This window comes from Simochromis diagramma, unplaced genomic scaffold (assembly GCF_900408965.1).
Source record: "Simochromis diagramma unplaced genomic scaffold, fSimDia1.1 OVJJ01000753.1, whole genome shotgun sequence".
NCBI lineage: Eukaryota > Metazoa > Chordata > Actinopteri > Cichliformes > Cichlidae > Simochromis > Simochromis diagramma.
The window spans coordinates 22,122,365-22,141,774 of NW_024387523.1; the positions used below are offsets into that span (position 1 = coordinate 22,122,365).

Genomic DNA, 19,410 nt, shown 5'->3' on the forward strand with positions numbered 1-19,410 from the left:
AGCTTTAGCTTTTTGATAGATGACCTTATATTTGACTCTACAGTACTTTGGCATAGAGAGTACTTAATAGTCGACTTGGGGACTACAAGGAGCCCGGGACTGTGGTTGCAAAACAAGCTCAAACCTTCACACCTCCACCACTGTGCTCGACAGCTGGAATGAGGTGTTGATTTGGTTTTCACCAGACGTGGCTTTGTGCAATTTGGCCTTTGTTCACACATTTCCAGTGGCTTGTTCATATGCAACTTTGCAAATGTGTTATTTGTAGAGAGACAAAGTTTTCTTCTGGCAGAAAAATGCTACACTTCTCCAGTCTTCTTATACTGTAACAAACTTTAGCATGCTATCTGAGGCTTGTAGAGTAATTTGTTTGTTTACATTCTCTCTCTGAGGATGTGCAGTCTGACTTTGGGCTGAATTTGGTGGAACATCCACTCCTGGGAAGATTTGCCTTTAATATTTTGTCTTGGGAATAATCCTTGTGGCTTCAGAACCAGGAACCTCAGATTGTTTGGAAATGGTCTTCTCACAGCAACAATTGCTTCTCTAAAATAAGCCTGACATCTTTCCTTCTTTGATGTTGTTAACGCTCATGTTGTTCATTCTCACACTTAACAATGGGATCTGTGTCCATCTTTTATATACAGGCCATAGCTTTAAAAGCAGTGAGAATTTCATTTAAAATGAGAGCATAAACAAATGACCTGGACGCAGCTACTGTTCGTTAAGTTTCTATCAAGCACTTAACTAACAATTTCACACAAACTTAAACAAAAAATTCTTAACCATAAACCTTGAAAACATCTCTCTCTAATATCTCTTGCACCTGTGCTGTACAAAAACACAACCTAGAGTGTGCAAACGTTTTTCTAATTTTCCACTCATTACCTTCAATCGCTCCCAACAGCAAGCAGAACAGCTGGGCAGAGAGGACCAGCAGAGACTCCACCGCAACAAAAAGCTGGTCCTAATGGTAGACCTGGACCAGACGCTGATTCACACCACTGAACAGCACTGCCAACGGATGTCCAACAAGGTATTGGTCTCCCCTCACACAACTATCACTGTTAGCAGAGTTTTTATTCTACCACGTCTTTTGATTTCTAGCAAAGTGCTATTTTGAAACACTCGTACAATGTAGCTTTTGTTGAACAGCCTCCGCTGTAGCAACAAGACACTGCTATAGGATATTGATAAATGCTAAAATGACCTATAAAAGTAAAGCAAATAAAAGAATCATAAATCAGTCTGTAATTTAGCTACACACACAAACACACACTAAGCTGCTGAGCCTGCCCATGTATTTCACAAGTCCTTGTTTTCCCATAAAAACAAGATCAAGGGGTTTTCAGTTTGTCGGCAATGATAATGTCTTTATTGACAATCTTTAATAGTGCATCCTGATACCCAACCCTGCAGCTTCTTTCTGACGTTTTCTTAATCCCTTGTCGTGTCCTTCAGGGCATTTTCCACTTCCAGCTTGGCCGAGGAGAGCCTATGCTTCACACACGACTTCGCCCACACTGCAAGGAGTTCTTGGAGAAAATCGCCAAGCTCTATGAGCTGCATGTCTTCACATTTGGGAGCCGCCTTTATGCACACACCATTGCTGGTAAGGAGCGTATTGTTTTACATGTTGCAGCACCTTTCCACTTTAAAGTTCGGATATGTATTAAATCACCTTACACTTTCACTTTTTGCATTTTGACACTTTGGGAAACTTTTCACCTTGTACTACCCGTTTGTGTCCATAAGAGGGGAGTGTCTGCTCATACTTTGTGTTCTTGCTGATGTTTTGTTGGATCACTTATCTATCTGCAAGCTGCAGTTGTACTTAAACTTTAAAACGCTTACTAAACCCATGTAATGTCTCAGATGTTAGCAGGTTTCTTGCCAAGTTTGCAGATATTTACTTTGCACAGCGCTTGGCTGCTCAAAGTAATCCTGATGTTGCTTTCTTTCTAAATGAAAATATTTTACAGCTTTCTGATTCAGTAACGTTATATTGATATGTTAGTGTGTCTAAGCAGCATGTTTTTAGTATTCTGGGTGCAAACTTTCATCAGGCAATAAATGGTAGGGGCAGTCTCACTCTAGTACTGTTCTGCCTCCATATGATGAATGTTTAATGCATTTTGAATTGGATTTTACTGCTGACCCCGATGCAGTGATTCAACATGTTTGAGATCAGTGCTCCTGCCATTGACAGCTTTTGCTGTGGTTTCGCAGCCTGTACAGTGGCTGTCCTGTTTAGTCACAGTACATTACTGTCCACGTTTCTTGATAGACATTTTATTTCAGTAAAAATCCCTGGGAAACTTGGATTGATTGCATTCAGGGAGACCAAAGAGAAGGTCAAGAAAAGCTTGTCAGTTTAAGAAAAATATCCACTGTTGTGTTGAAGAAGTGGTTACAGTTGCATAGATTTTAAAAAAAAAAAAAATTTAAATCTGCATTTTTTTTTTTGCTTTTCTTTTTAGGCTTCCTGGATCCTGAAAAGAAGCTTTTCTCTCATCGAATCCTTTCTAGAGATGAATGCATCGATCCATTCTCAAAGACTGGGAATCTTAGGTGAGAATTTCCTACCTAAGACTAGATCGGTCGCTCACAGCTTAGTCTAGTGATCAGTCCTTGTCTTCTGTCTGGACTCTACTATACAGGGTTTTGTTTTAAAAACAAAGAGAAAGATTCGGGGTATGTTTCTTTTGGTTTTCTTTGGTGGTTATGTAAGGATTTGATTCTAGTATTTACTCTCGGTTTCCAGTTATGTAACAAGTTGTTATGCTTTGCCTTCTCCTCTGATTGGCTGTGTTCCGAGTGCGTAGAGGAGAGACTTTACACAGGGGGCGGAGCAGTGAGACACAAGGTGAAACAGAGAGCAGAGGAGCAAAATAAGCGTGACAACAAAATGAGTAGAGAATCCACTGAGTAAAAAAACATGAATAAAACATTTCTTTTTGTTCCGTTTTTCTTTTTTTCTTTGTTTGTTTTTGTTTTAAGCAGATAATAACCAAAAACCCAGGAGCTGGTTAATCCAAATAATTTTCTTAGCGCCATTATCCATTTGTTTAATGTCTTTATTGTCATTGTTTGTTCATGTTTGTGCAGCACAAATGGTAGAGCTCTATTGTTCTTTCTCAGTGTCACTTATGAGTGGTTGCCAGTGATGCCTCTTCTTGGAAACCCAAAAGCGGAACTTTGATATAAGAAATTGATGTTCCCCTTATTTTCCTGTAACCACAAATAACACTACTAGATTTTTAATGGGCTGTCTGTGTTGAGCATCTGCCATGACGCTCAGCAGTTTTACTGTTGTTTTGAGCACTGTCTTTCTTTCTTTCTTTCTTTCCTGGATAGAAACCTTTTTCCTTGTGGAGATTCGATGGTCTGTATCATCGATGACCGAGAGGATGTGTGGAAATTCGCACCTAACCTCATCACTGTGAAGAAATACATTTACTTCCAGGGCACGGGAGACATCAATGCTCCTCCGGGATCACGGGAAGCTCAAATGGCCAGGAAAGGTATGGTTCACCCACTCATCTTTGATAAGGTGATGTGTCCATTAAAAACAATCTGGACCAACAATTCTTTTATGCAGGTAAACACCCTGTAATAAGATTATTTTCTTCTTCCTGCTCCTTTTCACACATGGTTGTAGTGCTTTTTGATAGAAAGTGTGGTTGGTTTATTTGAATTGTTGTACCAAGTGTGAAATAAATTAATAAATAAATAAATAAATAAAATAAAAATAAGTGATGCTTAGAGAAGTTTAATTGGAAAACACACTATTTCATGGTTCTCTGCCTTTAATCAGAAATTTATGCCTGCAGTGGTGATGGGAATCTTTGTGGGAAGTGTCTGGGCTATAGTTGAGGGTCACTTCCAACAATCAACTATTTAATTTATTTATTTATTTAATGACGCAGTCAGATAAACGGGAGCCGAATTAATTGTCCAGTTTCAGACATTACATAGATTGTTCACTAAATGCTTTTGTTTCTGTTTCTGTCTGGATCAGATATTAATGTTCCTCAAAAGACTGTAAAAATGTAGCAAATTGTACATTTGTTTAAAAACGAAGAAACTTCACAACCACAGACAGTGTACAAGATGGACGAGGCTCCCGTGACCTCAACCACTAATATGTCAAGTTCAATTCAATTCAATTTTATTTCTATAGCGCCAAATCACAACAACAGTCACCTCAAGGCGCTTTATATTGTACAGTAGATCGTACAGTAATAGATACAGAGAAAAACCCAACAATCATATGACCCCTATGAGCAAGCACTTTGGTGACAGTGGGAAGGAAAAACTCCCTTTTAACAGGAAGAAACCTCCAGCAGAACCAGGCTCAGGGAGGGGCGGGGCCATCTGCTGCGACCGGTTGGGGTGAGAGAAGGAAGACAGGATAAAAGACATGCTGTGGAAGAGAGACAGAGGTTAATAACAGATATGATTCAATGCAGAGAGGTCTATTAACACATAGTGAGTGAGAAAGGTGACTGGAAAGGAAAAGCTCAATGCATCATGGGAATCCCCGGCAGCCTACGTCTATTGCAGCATAACTAAGGGAGGATTCAGGGTCACCTGGTCCAGCCCTAACTATATGCTTTAGCAAAAAGGAAATTTTAAGCTTAATCTTAAAAGTAGAGATAGTGTCTGTCTCCCGAATCCAAACTGGAAGCTGGTTCCACGGAAGAGGAGCCTGAAAACTGAAGGCTCTCAATTCAATTCAATTTTATTTATAAAGCGCCAAATCACAACAAAAGTCGCCTCAAGGCGCTTCATAGGTACAGAGAAAAACCCAACAATCATATGACCCCCTATGAGCAAGCACTTTGGGACAGTGGGAAGGAAAAAAGCTGGTTCCACAGAAGAGGGGCCTGAAAACTGAAGGCTCTGCCTCCCATTCTACTTTTAAATACTCTAGGAACAACAAGTAGGCCTGCAGTGCGAGAGTGAAGTGCTCTAATAGGGTTATATGGTACTACAAGGTCATTAAGATAAGATGGGGCCTGATTATTTAAGACCTTGTATGTGAGGAGCAGGATTTTGAATTCAATTCTGGATTTAACAGGAAGCCAGTGAAGGGAAGCCAAAACAGGAGAAATATGCTCTCTCTTTCTAGTCCCTGTCAGGACTCTTGCTGCAGCATTTTGGATTAGCTGAAGGCTTTTCAGCGAGTTTTTTGGACATCCTGATAATAATGAATTGCAGTAGTCCAGCCTGGAAGTAATAAATGCATGAACTAGTTTTTCAGCATCACTCTGAGACAGGATATTTCTAATTTTAGAGATGCTGCGCAAATGGAAGAACGCAGTCTTACATATTTGTTTAATATGTGCGTTGAAGGACATGTCCTGGTCAAAAATGACACCAAGGTTCCTCACAGCATTACTGGAGGCCAAGGTAATGCCATCCAGAGTAAGAATCTGCATAGATACCATATTTCTAGGCTTTTCAGGGCCGAGTAAAATAATCTCAGTTTGATCTGAATTAAGAAGCAGAAAGTTAGCGGCCATCCAGGTCTTTATGTCTTTAAGACATTCCTGCAGTTTAACTAATTGGTGTGTGTTATCTGGCTTCATAGATAGATAGAGCTGGGTGTCATCTGCATAGCAGTGAAAATGTATGCTATGTCTTCTAATGATGCTGCCTAAGGGAAGCATGTATAATGTAAACAGAATTGGTCCTAGCACTGAACCCTGTGGAACTCCATAATTAACCTCAGTGTGTGAAGAGGACTCTCCATTTACATGCACAAATTGGAGTCTATTAGATAGATATGATACAAACCACTGCAGTACAGTACCTGTAATACCTACAGCATGTTCTAATCGCTCTAATAGGATATCATGGTCAACAGTATTGAACGCTACACTGAGGTCTAGCAGGACAAGCACAGAGATGAGTCCACTGTCAGAGGCCATAAGAAGATCATTTGTAACCTTCACTAAAGCTGTTTCTGTGCTGTGATGAGCTCTGAAACCTGACTGAAACTCTTCAAATAAGCCATTCCTCTGCAGATGATCTGTTAGCTGTTTGACAACTACTCTTTCAAGGATGTTTGATATGAAAGGAAGGTTGGAGATTGGCCTATAATTAGCTAAGACTGCTGGGTCTAGAGATGCTTTTTGAGTAAAGGTTTAACTACAGCCAGCTTGAAGGCCTGTGGTACATAGCCGATTATTACAGATAGGTTGATCATATTTAAGATCGAAGCATTAATTAATGGCAGGACTTCTTTGAGGAGTTTTGTAGGAATGGGGTCTAAAAGACACGTTGATGGTTTGGAGGAAGTAATTATTGAAGTTAACTCAGAAAGATCAATTGGAGAAAAAGAGTCTAAATGAATATCAATGGTACTGAAAGTAACTGTAGATAATATTACATCTGTGGGATGATTATTGGTAATTTTTTTTTCTGTAATGATTAAAATTTTATTTGTGAAGAAGTTCATGAAGTCATTACTAGTTAACGTTAAAGGGATTGTTGGCTCAAGGGTACTCTGACTTTGTCACTTTTCAAGGACCAAGAAGCTATGTTCTTCTTTTATACTGCCAGTCTTCAGAACTAATAACACTGACATCAACAGTACTATTTTTAAATTTTTATTTAATAATTTAGCATATTTACATGCCAAAACTAGCACAACCAACTTATCTTACCCAGACAACCAGAACTATCAATGTTGGCATCCTGATTTCATTGAAGAAATTGTGAGTATCAAACACTTAATTTCTGCCGTCCTTCTGAGCTGAATTGTGATGCACCATTTTTCAATCACATTATATTTATGAATAAATCAGAGACCAGGTGGTAGTTCAATATTCTAAAGCAATATAGTGGACAAAGCTCTGAGGCATTCGGTATTGCTCTCAAATATTTATTCCCCAGTAGATCTACTTTTCTGTTTATATTATAAACCCCACTGATTCAAACACAGAAGATTTCAGCCATATTTTCTATTAAAAAAATTAAATATGATAAAGATTAATCTTAAAATTTTAATGAGCCGTTTATGTTGTGGTCCAGCTGAAGCTTAGTCTTTTGCATGGTTAACTGATATATCACTAAATAAAAATAAATAAATAAATAACAATATAGGACCAGAGCTGTGTGGGTTATATCATGGGTGAGTTCCAGTTACATTAAATGAAAAGTTCTTGCTCTTACCACGCAATTGTCAACCTTTCTAAGCTTGAAATGCATCACATAATGTCAGAGTAATTGGTTCTTTGTCCTTTGGAATATATTAGCCTTTGTTGAAAAGTTTGTTTGTTCACTATTTAATTTGCTGAATTCTCTTTCTGATGGCTGATGCACACTGGCCTGCCTCCTCAGATTATTTCACTACCCTCTCTCGTCCATCCAGCCCTGTGGGTCACAGTGATACAGCACACTTGTTTGAACAAGGAACCTTATTCGAAGTTTGCAGTAGATCTTTCTATCTTATTAAAATGATAAACTCCTTTGCTTGAAGAAAACATGACAACCTGATTCCAAATTTTTCTTTTTTAATTCTGTGCTGCTGATTGGTTAGCACAAAGCGAGTTGCTTTCACCGGAGTGATTCAGTGTACACAACCTCAATTTGTCTTAGAGGAAGACTCTGCTCCAAGAAGTGTTTGCCAAAAGGGGAAATTGGAACAGCGCTTCCTGAGCAAAAATCTAGGAGTGTGAAATGTCAGGAGGGTTATTAGTGAGAGGTTTATAATTGGAGGGCAACAGACCTTCCAGAATGCATTAATATAAAACATGTAACCATCAGCTCGAATAAAGTTATGTGGGTTCAAAAAAAGGAAAATGATGCAGGTTAAAATGGTGCAGAGAGCATTGCCTGCATAGGGTTTAACCACACCTGAGACATTTTTATTGCTCTTCAACATGTTGCTCTTCACCAGGGATTTCATACAGTCTTGTTCTTCCTCTACCCATGTGTGTTCTGGTACCTAACAGCAATGGAATCATTAAGTTAATCGGTACTCAGTAGTACTAATGTAACTCAGTTGGTAACCAGGTTTAATACCCACCCTACTGTTGGCAAATGAAATGATGTGCTGACATGTCCCAAATATCTTTAGCATGGTGGAAGTGAAGAATAATCAGCTAGCTAGCCACACAATCCTCGAAATCGTTCCACCAATAATGAAAAAACACTTTAGACCCGATCCTGTCCTGAAATACACCACCTCACCAACATGTGAGTTTTATTAGGGAAGTAAGGCACATGTTTGGGGGGCAAAAATTAAAATAATATACTTGGAGTGAGATGGGGAAAAATATTAATTAATGTATTGATGGCCCATTTCACTTTTTTCATAATGGACAGAATAAAAAAACACATTCCATCTTTCTATGAATTTGTTTTATGATCAAAGAATTTTATAAACTAGCACAGTTCTTTTATTCATTAGTTCATTACCATTTTGTTGCTGTCAGTACTCCATTACTAGTACTGCAACTCTAGTATCAATGCACAACCTCTGTTGAGCACATCAGTTGTAGAAGATAATCTTTGATGACCACTGGCAGTAGCTAAGTCCTTAACTCACCTTTTTAATTGTTGTTGTAACTTTTGGGAATCAGAAGCTGATCTCACTGTAGCCCCACCTCTAGGTTCTAATTCGTGTGTCCTTGAATACTTTTAAACTTCTATGTGTTTTTCCAGCAGGAGGCTCTTCGAGTCGACCAGCAGAGAGCACAGAACAAACAGGGACGCTTGGTGTCGATGAGCAAAATAATGGCCTCAGAAAAAGGGCAAAGGACAATAATGTTTCCAGAAAGGAAGAGTCCATAGCACCTCAGTCTTCTCAGGACATGCCATCAAAAGAACGGACACACCCGACAGCGGATGAGGACGAATCGGGACAAAATAAAGGGTCAGAGACTGAAACAAAACCTGTGGAAGAATCCAAGGACACCCAGAGAGATGAGATTACAAATGTTAAGGAAGACGATACAAATGGGACGCGAGAGGACAAGGAAGGTGCAAACTCATCGGCACCAAGACATGAGTCCAATAACCTAGACTTTGACCTTTCCAGTGACAGTGACAGTGACTCCATTACAGAAAAGCCCCCCTCATCAGAGAGTGACGGTGAAAGTAGGTCTGGCCAGACAAAGGAATCCGGTCAGGAAGGAACCACGCAAGAACCTGCTTGTAAGGATGGGGCAAAGGAAGAGGACAGTAAAGGCAAAGCTGAAGGTGAAAGCAGCTCTGACTCACCAGAGCCTTCAGTTCTTCTGCCTGACCCCGAGCTCGGAAATGGCTGCTCAGATAGGAGAGAGCCAGAAACAGAGTCCCAGAATAGTGAACAGTCTGGTGTTACCATGGGCGAGGAGCTGCTGGATCAGAGTATGGAAGATGACGAGGAAGAGGAGGAAGAAGCTGATAATGACCAGGACGATCATCTCATCTATTTAGAGGAGGTGCTTGAAAGGATCCATGCAGAGTATTACGCCCGCTATGAGGCATACTTGAGGAAGGAGGCCTCTGAAATTCCGGACATTCGGAAGATCGTCCCAGAGCTGAAAAGCAAGACACTGGAGGGGATGACGATAGTATTCAGTGGTCTGTACCCCACTAACTACCCCATGGAAAGGACCCGTGAGTACTATCATGCCAAAGCGCTGGGGGCCAAGATCAGCAAGAATCTGATTCTCAGTGCACAAAATCCCAATCGGACAACACATCTCATCGCAGCAAGAGCCGGTATGTACAGATGCGTGCTAGTTAAAGTATAGTGTATAGGCTTTGCTGGTACTGAGTGGTGATGTCGCAAGTTACATGTACTGTATTAAAAGATGGATGAAGCCATAAGCGTGAAGCAGAGATCCCTTAAACCTGGGACGCATAATGGACAACAGGGGGCAATCTCATTCTCAGTTGATTTATTCCTTTAAGGAATATTTAATTAATGATGGAGTGATTATGGATATAATCACTAGTTTCAACCCTACTTCTTAATAGTTGTGCATAGTGTTCTCAGCTTTAGTTAAATCTGACAATTCAGTTTTTATGGGTTTATTTTCAAGCGTTTCCAAAAAAAGAGTGGATTTCAAGTGCTGAACGCCTGCTACCTTTCACTCTTTTTCTGACCTGTTATTTAGCAAGATATAGTTAGTGATTTTCTTTAAGGTAACAATATGCTGGAACTGTGTGATTAATGCAAATTATGGTTTGCTAATGGTGACATTTGGTGAATGGTGAATTTAAGAAAGCTCACGTAAGGCTTGTTTAAATGTCAGTGAATAAAGTGTCATTAGAGTTGATGTATCGTAGAGGTCAGGCATACAGTTAAGCAGTGCGCTGGTGTGACGAGTTCTGGTTAAACTTATGAACATGGTTTAGTTCTTTGCATCAGTACCAATGAAGTTGCAGCAGCATGCTCCGTTTGCCAAAACAGAAACTCAGTAAGGTGGTTATCAGTGAGATTAGATTACACTGACATGCATATGAGCATGCATGCAAGAATGCAGCATCAACGAAAACTAACATTTAGAGATGTAATTGTAAATACAATGAATGACTAATGGAGGAAAAATGTATTGTCATAGCTATACAGCTTTTCTTTATGGAAGAAAGTGTTTCCCCAGGAATGAAGTGCATACGTGAATAGATATGAAAGTTTGTTTTAATGTTGTGCTAAAAATAAAAACATACAGATTTAAGTAACATTACTTGAGTGAAATGAAATGAATGAAGTGAAATTCATACACTTTGTTTTTTTCTAATTAGACCTACTGAAGTGAAAGAAACATGTTTTTATGTCAGAGTCCCTTTACCCAGCTTGGAAATTGTAGATTCACGGCTTCCATTGCCACCAATCAAGTTTACCATGTGAATAGAAGCATAGGAAGTGGCACTGTTAACCTGGGATGCAGTCCTGCTGAGAGCAGCACTTGGCAATCAGTCACCTCATACATCACCAGGATAGCCTGAGATGGAATATATGCAGTAGGATACTTAACTGGAAATAACTTCTGAAAATGCCTGTTACGTTGGCTGAACAGCAAAGTGGGCAGCCATGACACACATCCTACGAGGGTTAGTGATTAAATAATCATAGCTTTAACATCTGTGCCCACTTAACGACATGGGGTACAGCAGGAAGCTGTTTATGTCCCCCACGTTCTCCTCCATTAAACCTGTCCATCAGGACTCTGTTCTTTGATGGGCCCCTAACACAAACACATACAAACTCTGAGTTAAGTTTTATTTTTGCTGTTAAAGCTGTTAAGGGTATATGGTATCAGAAAAATTAAACTGTCAGATCAATCATTTTAAAAGTTCATTTTGAGTCAAAAAAAAAAAAATAGCCACGTGGATTTGAAGTGGCCATGGCAACTGTGACTATAATCCTGGCAGTCTCTGCCATTCCAGCTTTGCTCTAGACTCAAATATCTCAACAGCTACTGATAGACTGTAATAATTTTTTTCAAACATTAATGGTCATCAAAAGTGAATTCTAATGCATAAATCTGCGTGTCAGTCATATTGGTTTATAAACAAAAACTCAGCTGTACTTGTTTAGTTGCTCATCATAGCTCCATATTGTTATTCTTCTTCTACTTAGCGTAGCTTTGCTGATTCACAGTTTAAATTATAAGAGATATTTATCTTAGCCTGAGCTTTGTTATACCTTTCTTTTTACAACCTCCATATTTGTTGATGATGACTAGATTTAGACATTACAGATTTGAATTCATCACTCAGTAAGACCTGCTGTGGTTGATTTTCAGTAAAGATCAAGTGTAATTTTTCATACCTCAGCCTTTTTTTCCTATTTCATCTCCTTAAAAATGGCTCCTTGAAAGCCATCTTTCCACTGAGAGCATTTTGTTGGCTGTTTGACATTGGACATTTAAATTGTAGAGATTAGTTTGTTTTGATACATCTTACTTTTGTAGCTATCAAATAGTAGTATGTTGACCAGGATGTAAATAGATCTGGCAAAATACAGCTGAACTGCAGCTTTGCTCACTTTGCTCAAGCATTCAGCTTGTACATCAAGTACAAGTTTCTGCACTCAGTAATTCAGTCTGATGTCTTTGTGTCTGTAGTGTTATTCAGCACTTTATCAAACAAAACCTGACTTTTAGGAGTTGGATTATGCCCAGATTTGGCAGGAAAAAAAAGAAAAATGAATGGATGTTGACCCCGGTGGTTCCAAGAGATAGATCCTTTGTTATCTTTCAAAAAATATTGGCCAGGTAATTATTTTCTGCTTTCCAGTAGGGAAAGTGGGATCATCTATCTGAATTATTCAGCAGACGCAGAGTGAGTGCGTGTTTGGTAATGGCTTTCGATTGTAAGGTCAAAACTCGTTCGCGTTCTCTTCCATCTCTGTCATCCAGGCACCGAGAAGGTCCGTCAGGCACAAGGTTGCAAGCACCTCCACGTTGTCAACCCAGACTGGCTCTGGAGTTGTCTAGAACGGTGGGAGAGGGTGGAGGAGCAGCTCTACCCACTGAAGGAGGATTACTCTAAGACAGCACGGTGAGGGCGTTGTGATCTTATGGAAACCAGCCAATTGATGATTTAAAGCATACTAACTGCAGAAGCCCAAAACTTCGTTGACTATTTTTCTTTTTCCTTTTTATTTTTGGTCTGATTAAAGGAGCAACAGTCCAGCACTTCTCCCTGACAATCAGGGCTCCCTGCAGAAACCTATTTTCCACCCAGCACCCATCCACCCGAGAACTCCACCTGCATCTCCAGAGGTTCGCACATATGACTCCATCACAGGGAAACTGATTCGCAGGGGCCCTGCAGTGTCCCGTCCATCAGCCTACCTCCACACGGCAGGATCTTTGTTGCTCTCTGATCCCAGAGAGCAGTCTGGTCTCAGGTACTGCAGGACTTTACCGTGAAATAAACAATATTTTGTGAGGGATCATGGGGGATCATACACCATGTATGATGCATCATGTAATATACCAAATTACACAACCTCAATGCAACAACATTGCACCAGTTTAATAGAGCGTGGAGCACTTCTATCAAAGTATTAATAATCATATCATTACATTTTAAATATGTTGGTTTTCCATTTCTATAATACTGCCATAAACTAGCGCTGAACTCTGAAGCGTCTTATGAAAGTACCTACAGTTTCAGAAAAGTGCCTCAGTGTTTCCACATTAAGCCAGTCTGCTTAAAGACAACTCTTTTATATTAGATCTTCAGTGTACTCCTTTGACTCCTGACTCTCATTTAATCTTTACCTTCTTTGTAAACCAAAGCAGCTGCCAGTGTAGTGATAGTCTACTACATGAATTACCCCCATTGGAGATGTATAGCTTCCTTAGCCATCAACTGAGGAATAATAAAAAGGCTCCAACACCCTGTTATTGTGTGGACTGATGGTCTTTGATGGTCAGGGATATTCATCAGCCACAGAGGCTTCACCTCCCAGACAACTCTCCCACCTTGTATTGTTTACATTTTTGAATTCAGGGCAGTCAGATGTTTTCTCCCTATGCAGTGATCAGAATTGCCAGTCGCGTCCTTGTTTGACAGCAATAATGTGGCAGGTGAAAGGATGGCTTCACAGTTCACCTCTGATCTGTCACTCTGTCATTCATCAGTCACCAACATTGCCAGTTTGTCATTGGGATGCCACATGCAGACGCTGACCTGCATGCTTTATAATAACGCCAGAAAATTACAGACTCCAACTTTTAATAGCAGCTCAAAGTGTTTTTAAGTTGAATATATCTGTGATCATACTCTGTAATTAATCATCTAAAGCGGAAAATTGGCTCATTTTATTCATAGATTAGAGGCACTATGGAGTTTTCAGGAAGTTGCATAACCTTGGATTGAATCATCAAAGAAGATCTGCTCAATTAAGCACTGCCAAGAGGAACCGTAGAAAAGTTTGTCTTCCCATTTGCATCTACTGGGCCCTCGTTACAGAGAAGAAAGCCTATCTGTGTGTTTTGTGACTGGTCTACTCCCTTTTACCGCCTACACCTACTTGTCTATGAGCTGATTATGTACAGTGTTTGCAACCTAATTCTGGTGCCTGGCATTTCCTGTAAATATCACTATAACATATACAGCATCAAGAATAAAATGAGAAAAATATGACAGAAAAATGATAATGATACTCTTTGTTTTTTTTAATTCATCCTTGTGCCTGGAAGGTGATTTGTTTGATTCGGTTTGTTTTTCTCTTATCTAAATTTTGAAAATCTTTGTGTTAATCTGCATCTTTATAGAAATGAGAAAAAGTGTCATCGTCTCAATGTTCTAAAAGAAATGTCACAAACTAGTCCCGATGTAGATATCCTCTCTAATCCAATTTTTATTTTTATTTTTTTGAAGAGACCTTCCCTGACTTTGTTGGTTGCCTCCAAAGCATATGGAATAACTTCAGTGTGAAGGATGCTCGATGAATTGTCTGTGAAAATCCAAAAGATGTGACAATGCTTCTTTTCAGTTCTCCCAATCAACAGTGAGAAACGCTAACAGCAGCTTAGAAATGGATGCCAGTAATCACAAACGTCAACAAGCAGCAAGCTCCCAGTGCAATAAAGACTCCAGCACTCACGTTGCACAAGGCCAAAAAAGACATTTTAGCTTTGGCTTTAGATAGCCTCATTACTCAATGACATAGTCGCTATGGTTAACCAGCTAATTATTATGTTAAGGCATCAAACAAATTCATTGAGTAAGCAGGTAACCTGACATCACATTTGCAAGAAATAGAAATATATTTTACCCCTCAGGATAACAGTATGTTGGACTTGAGCAGGGCATTCTGTGAAGGGTCAGTTGGTTTTTCAGGATCAAATCCAGCCTGGAGCTGTCTTTCTGATGTTTAGGCTGATGTTAGCTTGCTTGCTAAAACGGACAGACTACAAGTGATTTCCCTAAAACATTTAGTTGAATAGATAAGGTCAGCTAAATCATCCAATTTCATGTGCTGGTCTAGTAACTTAGGTGGCTGTTTTGCAAATAAGGAATTGGGGAACTAACCATTTGTGCAGCATGCCTATGTTATACCCAGCTGAACAACGATACCTTACTTCCTGACGTTATGGCAGTATGAGTGGAAAAGCTAGCTTGCATGGTTATTATGGTAGTATAATATCAAACTGCAGATTTTTTGAAACAAGTAAATTTGTTAAAGTGACAAAGCAATTATGTAACTAACATTTTGCTGCAGTAATAACAAACATGGAGGTAGTTAGCCAGCTCACTGTAACATCACACTTGACCCAAGCATATAGTGTATACACTGGTCTCTGGGCAGGCAGGTGCATCTATAAAAACATAAAGTAGTGAAATATAATAGAACATAACAGTGTTGTGTATTTCTCATTAATATTCAGGCCATTGTACACTTTCATGTAACATCTGAGCAGCACAGCATTTAAAGACCACAGATGCCATTTAAAAACTGTTTTTCTGATGTAGTACCCACTACCAATTTCAGAATAAAATGTAGCTACCACATTTGGACAAAGTTATTTGTATTTTCAGTGTTTCACGTTTGTTTTATACTTGTGTACCTTAGGGGAACCTCACAGAGTCAGCAAGACGAGGGAGTAGAGTCCGGCCAAGATGATGAGCAGCCTGGACCATCTCGGCGGAAACGACAGCCAAGCATGTCAGAAACAATGCCGCTATACACTCTCTGCAAGGAGGACCTGGACAGCATGGACAAAGAGGTAAGGACGGACGAAACTTTCGTTCAGCATTCGACCTGGTGGCGTTTGAGCTAGACTAGGGAGTCTACAGAAATCTGTCATGTTTAATGAGTCTGTTACACACATTCAAAATAGGCTTGTGCCATTTTGCACCAACAGTGACAGACACTGTGAAAAGGGAAAGTTCTCTGTACAAGGAATGAGGCAATTAAATGGTTTCATTTCAGCAGTGACTGTGAAATAAATTTCCATACCATACTCACAGCAGGCATCTACCTGCAGTGTTATTGCTTTGCATTGGATGTAGGAATGGAAATCAGAAACTGGTTCTCCAAATCTAATCCAGCAAAACACGTATGCCTCTGAGCTCATTAGTTCTTTTGATAATGTCACCATATTTGTCAGACAGTTATGCACTGCAAAGGAGGGACATCAATTTAGAAGTGGAAATGCTGCACATATTTCAGCCCTTTCCTGCTGTGTTCAAATGCATAGACAGGGAAACATTTGCAAAAGTTGCAAAATTTGCAAATTTAACAAAAGTTAAATGTTATCAAATGGTAAATATAATGGAACCTTTCACAGCAGTCAAAACGTCAGCAGCACATCCTTAAACCTTTCATCTGATATTCAAATCTTTCCACAGACTATTACTTCTGTCTGCTTACTGCATTTTGTAGTTTTGGCCTCACGAGGCAGGTGAAGTGATTACTAATGTCAGGGAGCTCAGCTCCCTCTTTGGTAATACTCTATAATGGAATTCTGAGTTCTTCTAATGCTTCAGCAGGGGGGGAAAGTGCAGAGCAGATCCTTGAGATCTGCCAAGAACCTCTCGGTGGGCGATTATTCTAGTGAAAGAGCTATGTGGCTTGTTCACATGGGGTATGACAAGCCACGTTTGAAGTGAGGTCATTGGTGGATTATTGCGATTATTTTCTTTTGCATGTAATGATAATTTCTCACAGGAAAGCTGCATGGGTTACTGCTAGATTCATTTGTCCTTTGAATATGATTAAAGGGAAGTTAAAAGTAAGAATTCTGAAAAAAAAAAATAAAGCAACTTTTTGTATTTCTTTGTAGTTAATATATACTGCATTCACCTTTAAGCTGCACCATGAACATTTTTTAATTAAAAATGGCAAAAATGGAATGTGTCGCCAACATTGACAGTATGAAAGGTGGATGTAGCTTGCAACGTTTGGTTGTGAAGAAGCAAACGTGACGTCATAGTAAAACCTGACTGTGAAACTACACGCTCATTGGTGTGTGGTTGACAAGTCGTTAACTAATTATCCTGTGGTTTCATAACACAGGTAATCCGCGTTTTTGAAAAGTAGTTGGAAAAAGATTTATAAAACAGACGTAATTTAATTTTTCTGCCATAAACGTGTCACAGCCTCAGCTATCGCCATCTGGTGGTCTTTGGGTAGAATGCAGGTTTTAGTCACTTTGGCCGCATTGGCTTTTTTCAGCCTGGAAGTTACTTTTGTGTTTTATACTATCTGTGATCTTTAGTAGTGGAAAAAAAATACTCAGGTACTCTTTACACTTTGTGGTCCCTTTTTGCACATTTCACAGACTCACTCTTATTTTACAGCCCACTAATGAACTGTTTTGGTTGACATTCATTAACCTTGCTTAAAAGTGCAGCATGCTTGTGTAGTTTATTGTTGTATATAAACAAATTGGGGAAAAGGAATGTTTCCTTTGCCCATCCCATTGTTTTCAAGCAAATCAATTTATTTTAAAGGTGACTTTCATGGGCTAGTGAATGAATAAAGTAATGAGCAAAAGATTAATCTGGATTGAGAGCATTAAGACTTCTTATAATGAAACAATGAAGATTTTTGTACATGACATAATAGTTTTGTGGCTTTCAACCCTTAAAGTTTTAACTTTTGATCTGGGTATAGACCCTATAAGGAAATTGCACTTTTAGTTAGATATAATTAAATGATGTGGATGTCATTGTGATTGGTCATGCTTTAAACCACAAACTGTCTCCTGTTACTGGGATGCAAAATGATCTGCCTGGTTATTAACTCGATTGAATTCTGGGGTTAAGTAACTCCGTAGCTGCAGGCAACCACTCAGCCTGGGAACTGCTTTGCTTTGCCTTTTAGGAAACAGACTCCCCACTCCCCCTATTTTTTTTCTCCTACATTTCATGTGCTTATAGATCCTTAGCTGACTCACACATCTTCTATATATTGCTGACCTACACTACTGCTAAAACCAGCAGCTATTTAACATTTATTTGTTAAATTATATACATATGCTTCCATTGTGATGTATAGTTTGCAACTGCGTCTTATTGTTAAGACGTGGCCTGACTAGCTTGTGTTGGAATAGCAGATAACCCCTGTTGCTACTGTTAGCTAGCATGCTAATTAGTCCATCAGGCTTGCTTTTAGCATTGGCACTTAAGCTAGAAAAACATATGTATTTTTAATGTTCTGTGCCACTGGATGTCGCACAGCATTGCTTTTAAGGTTGTTTGATGGCTTAGAGTAAAACATAAATAGCCTAGTGATTCAGTTAATTAATATTATATTTTCTATTGTTTTGGATTTGGAAAGGCTAACAAAACAGACAACCCAGAGTTCTGCCTGAACACCCATCTTATACACACATGCCATGAATCCCAAAGCTTGACAGGCTGTTCATGCCTGGATTCAGTTGCTGAGTTACAGTAGGACAGTTGCTGTCTGGAAGAAGAATAAATAGATTGAAATTTGATTTTTTTTTAAAAATGTACATCTTTTCCCATTTTCTTTTTACCAGTAAGCACTAGGGATGGGTATCGTTTAGGTTTTATCTGATACCAGTACCAAACCGGTACTTTTGAAATGGTGCCGGTGCTTAAACGGTGCTCCAACCGGTGCTTAAAGAATGGAAAACACACACTTTGTCCAAAAACCTCTCATGTTTAGATGTTTTTTTGTAAAAAGATAACAATGTTAGCCTTTTCTGCAGCTATAGAGCATATATGGTATCACTCTTGGCTGGAAGCAGTGCTCAATCAATGGAAAAAAAACACCAATTTTGTCTAAAAACCTCTCATGTTTAGCTGTTTCCCACTTTTTCTTTGGTCATTTTAGCCTTTTTGGCCAGGGTGAAGGGAGTATCTGCCATCAAACAAGAAGACAGCCACATGTAACTATGATGGTGTTTGCTAGTTCACCTTACGTGCATTAATGTAATAACGTGGCCAGGACTCGCCTCTTCGGGTTCTTGGGGGATGTTGCGAACTCCGGGTCCGATAACAGGCACCACACCCTGCAGTAGATGTGTACGGTGTGAGGTCTCGCAGCAAGCTATCAAATGCGGCACATTTCTTGGCTTTTAAAAAAACGCTATGCGTCGCCAAGTGTTTCATCAGATTCGAGGTGTTACCTCCTTTGCACAGTATCAGCTTAAAGCACTTGTTGCAGGCTGCTGAGTTTGCATCTTTTGCTGTGAAGTACAGCCAGACTTTTTATTCTGTAGCTCTGCTCTAAAAGAACGTACGTACCTGGGCCCGCCTACTATCCTCGGAAAGGTAAAATGGCTAGAATCCAAAGTGTATGACATCTCAGGAAAAAAAGCACCAAAATGTGCGCTGCTTTTCGGTCTGGTTACCGTTTATGTCAGAACTGGTGCCATCATGGCACCGGATACCGGTACCCATCCCTAGTAAGCACACAAAACAAAGGGTTCATTGTACTAAAACCTTTAATATTACTCAATATAATTCTTTCTG

The 19,410-nt window shown here is 39.5% G+C and overlaps 1 protein-coding gene across 4 annotated transcripts in view; it reads left to right on the forward strand.

Moving 5' to 3' along the window:
• Nucleotides 1-19,410, forward strand: part of ctdp1 (CTD (carboxy-terminal domain, RNA polymerase II, polypeptide A) phosphatase, subunit 1) — a 98,943-nt gene that overhangs the window by 5,418 nt on the left and 74,115 nt on the right. For 3 of the 4 annotated variants that reach the window (XM_040021015.1, XM_040021017.1, XM_040021018.1), the window contains exons 4-11: nucleotides 908-1,036; nucleotides 1,462-1,612; nucleotides 2,481-2,571; nucleotides 3,358-3,524; nucleotides 8,677-9,720; nucleotides 12,366-12,507; nucleotides 12,629-12,859; nucleotides 15,536-15,689. In XM_040021015.1, coding sequence (XP_039876949.1) covers nucleotides 908-1,036; nucleotides 1,462-1,612; nucleotides 2,481-2,571; nucleotides 3,358-3,524; nucleotides 8,677-9,720; nucleotides 12,366-12,507; nucleotides 12,629-12,859; nucleotides 15,536-15,689 — 2,109 coding nt within the window. The remainder of the gene's footprint in view (nucleotides 1-907; nucleotides 1,037-1,461; nucleotides 1,613-2,480; nucleotides 2,572-3,357; nucleotides 3,525-8,676; nucleotides 9,721-12,365; nucleotides 12,508-12,628; nucleotides 12,860-15,535; nucleotides 15,690-19,410) is intronic. The other variant, XM_040021016.1, reaches the window with a different exon arrangement.